Genomic DNA, 3099 nt, shown 5'->3' with positions numbered 1-3099 from the left:
TAAGTGTATAGTTTTGACGCCCCGATCAAACTATTACTATTACGTTCTTTTAGAGGCGGGATCTCCGAGTTTAACGTCCAATTCCGATAGGAATGTATTTATTTTATTATAGAAAGCTAGATGGCTTGGTTTGTCTTCTGCAGCATTGTTGGATAGAATCGTCGACCCAGTGGTGTCGGGTGCGTTATAAAGAGGGCGGGGCTTGCCGGGACCGAAAATGAAGTCGCGTAGAATAGCCCCATTATCTGAAACAAAAATAGGCAATTACGGTTCTACATTCCTTTCTTTACTTGGATGCTTAAAACAAACAAAAAATCTTATCACGGTGTTTCCTTGTGCGTTGTTCTCGGTCTACCTCTGGGATGTTTGCCTTCTTTTTCTTGAGTGAGAACAAGATGCCCAAGGCTTTAATGCTAATTCAAGTGTCCCAGGAACTGCTTGTCTCTTCATGTTTGTTTAGATTAGTGAGTGGCCTACGTAGGCTTCTGTGAGCACTACCTCATTTCATTTCTTTTCCTTCCATGAAATTTGCAAGTGTCTATTGAGAAACCACAATTCTTTTGCGTCAATTTGTTTTCACTATAGTTGGTAATTGTCCGGTATTAGCAGTCGTATAGAAGGCTTTGAGTATAATGGGTGTGTAATGACTGAAAAGTAAGTCAAACACGTATTTAAGAGCATAATGAAAGTAGGAATAGATTTTAAAATATTACAAACTTGGTGTTGCAATTAAATCTACCACTTTGAATCAAAAATATACCCGGAGTCCTGGGCTTGATGTAGTCTCGAGTAAGAGTCACGGAAAAATGAGTCGGGGAAAGGGGGGGGGGCGGTGTGCAATTGAGAATATGTTTTGGGAGTTTGCACCTTGGTGTGAGGCTGCAAGGGTAGGCCTGTGCAACTTGTGTGTCAAACTACGTTACGACGTGAGTGGATGCAGCCACAGCCCCTACCTTTGTGTGGACCAGCAGTCTGTCTCATTTTAGAAGACCAATGCAAGGTCAACGCCACAGTCGAAATTAATTTTGTCTGTGGGAACTTTACGTCAGGGCTTAAGGACCGCACTACTGAATTCCGTTCTTTCAGACAGAAAGAGTGCCTATGATTAGATATAGCAATAATAGTCGTAAAAAAAATAATGTAGTATACACCAAGATCAAGCAAACCTTACAGTTTCACAGGTCGTCATGGCGTCGCCGTTTTTCAGATTGTTTTTTTTTTTAATCTATTACTTTTGGAGAATGTGGTGTTTTGATTTAAGTCAGCAGTAGTAACCTTTTGGAAGGTGAAGGAGTCCAAGTGGGGTTTAAGTGTACGCTGCAAGTTATACCTCATCAGACGCCACTTGTTAGACCATGAGTGTACTGCCTGATGTTATAATGTTGCCGCCTCCTTTTGGGTGTTCTTGTTGTGGAGATGGTGCAAACTTTAGTAAGACTCGGCATGACAGAGGTCAGTAATATAGATCTTCATGAGTCAAAGCAGACATAAACAAGCAGACTATTTTTGTACTGTATTTATATGCCTTATTACTGCATACATTTTTTAAGAATCGTGCGGTTTATTAAGTTATGATTTTCCTAATTTCTGCTCTGTGCATACGCCTCGCGGCCATGGCAGTAAACATTATTTAATAAGCTCTAGATCTAGTTCACGTCTCTGAAAAGTTCCATAACCCATCAGCTTGGAAACAAGCCAAAGTATGCACAAACAGTATACCTGAGACGGCTGCTATATTTCCTTGATGACATTCTTGGGATAACCAAATGGCCTAACTGCTTTTCGTGAATTTGAAAAAAGTGTTGTAATTAGTTGAAGCAGCAACTGTTATTTATGGTTGTGCTGCTGCTGCTGCTGTTGTTACTGTTGCTGTTGGTGGTGGTTGTGTCAATTTGGAAGAGTGGTTATTTTAAATCTGCAAATGGTTTATCAAAGAATACAAAAAATACTGAGAGACTGAGGAAGGGTTGAGTGAAGTAGGAAGTGTGGGGTGAAGAGGAAAAGTGCCTAATACTCTCAGAATTATTTAATTTACATGGTTTCAGTTTTGTATAACAGTTTAAGAGCTGCTCGCTCCTTGCTCTTTTAAAACTACCAAGAGTCTTAGACAGACGTTCAACCATGACCTCGTAGGTGAATTCTTTGTTTTTTTTAAATTACGATATGACACATAAAGGGAAGAGGCTCCAAGCGCCACTGGTCGGTCTTAATCGACTTCTTTACCTCTATCCTTTCTGTTAATCTGTCTTTCTTTTTCCCTGCTCTGAATTACCGGTATCGAGGCCAGTGTGCTCTCATGACGCAAACTGAAACTGAGGCTCCAGAAGATTTGCTTTGCTTCAGTGCCGTTGTTCACGTGGTTTTTAAAGTGATTCCTCCAAAAACAAGAAAAGTACACATGTAGTATATTCGGGTAATATTCTACTTGATGCTACATGATACCAAACTAGGTTGTCAACTTTTCATTGTGTGTTTATTCTTCTGATTTCTTTACCAGAAGGGAGATCAGCTCGCTTGGAGTGTACTATCGGAGGTAGCCCCAAACCTACGGTGTCCTGGACAAAGGGAGGCAAGCCAATCAAAGAAGGAGACGGGATCAGCTTCATCGTCGAGGGCGACACTTGCATCCTTGAGTTCAGTGAGCCCAGCTCCACCAACTCTGGAACATATACGGTGACTTTATCTAGTGAAGGGGGAAGTGCACACTCCAGTGTCGATCTTTTTGTTGTTGAAGGTGAGTGATTGAGTGGTACATATTATGAGATTGTTGGAAAGCGTGTCTTGAGTGTATATTATTATAACTTTTGGAGTTGTTTGTGGTTGTGGTTGTGTGTGTGTGTGTGTGTGTGTGTGTGTGTGTGTGTGTGTGTGTGTTTGTTTGTTTGTAGAGGGGAGGGGGTATAGCGGAGAGGCAAAAGGAGACAAGAGTAAGCAGGGGACGAGGCAAGCGAAAGACAAGAAAGGAATAACAGAAATAGAGAAAATAGAGCAGAGAGGGGGTGGGGAAAGAGATAGGATAGAGGGAGTGAGAATGTGATAAGAAAGAAAGAAAGATAGAAAGAAAGAGAGGGAAAGGCAAAGAAAGAGAGAAAGATATAT

At 41.2% G+C, this 3099-nt stretch overlaps 1 protein-coding gene across 1 annotated transcript in view; it reads left to right on the top strand.

The window, feature by feature from the left end:
* LOC101857158 (muscle M-line assembly protein unc-89) overlaps nucleotides 1–3099 on the top strand; it is a gene marked incomplete in the record, with an annotated part of 76337 nt that overhangs the window by 69145 nt on the left and 4093 nt on the right. Inside the window, 1 exon segment of the mRNA XM_013089999.2 lies at nucleotides 2498–2734. Coding sequence (XP_012945453.2) covers nucleotides 2498–2734 — 237 coding nt within the window.

The sequence above is a fragment of the Aplysia californica genome, unplaced genomic scaffold (assembly GCF_000002075.1).
Source record: "Aplysia californica isolate F4 #8 unplaced genomic scaffold, AplCal3.0 scaffold01101, whole genome shotgun sequence".
Classification (NCBI taxonomy): Eukaryota; Metazoa; Mollusca; class Gastropoda; order Aplysiida; family Aplysiidae; genus Aplysia; species Aplysia californica.
Note: the sequence above shows the minus strand (reverse complement) of the source record. Positions and strands in the feature narration are given on the sequence as shown.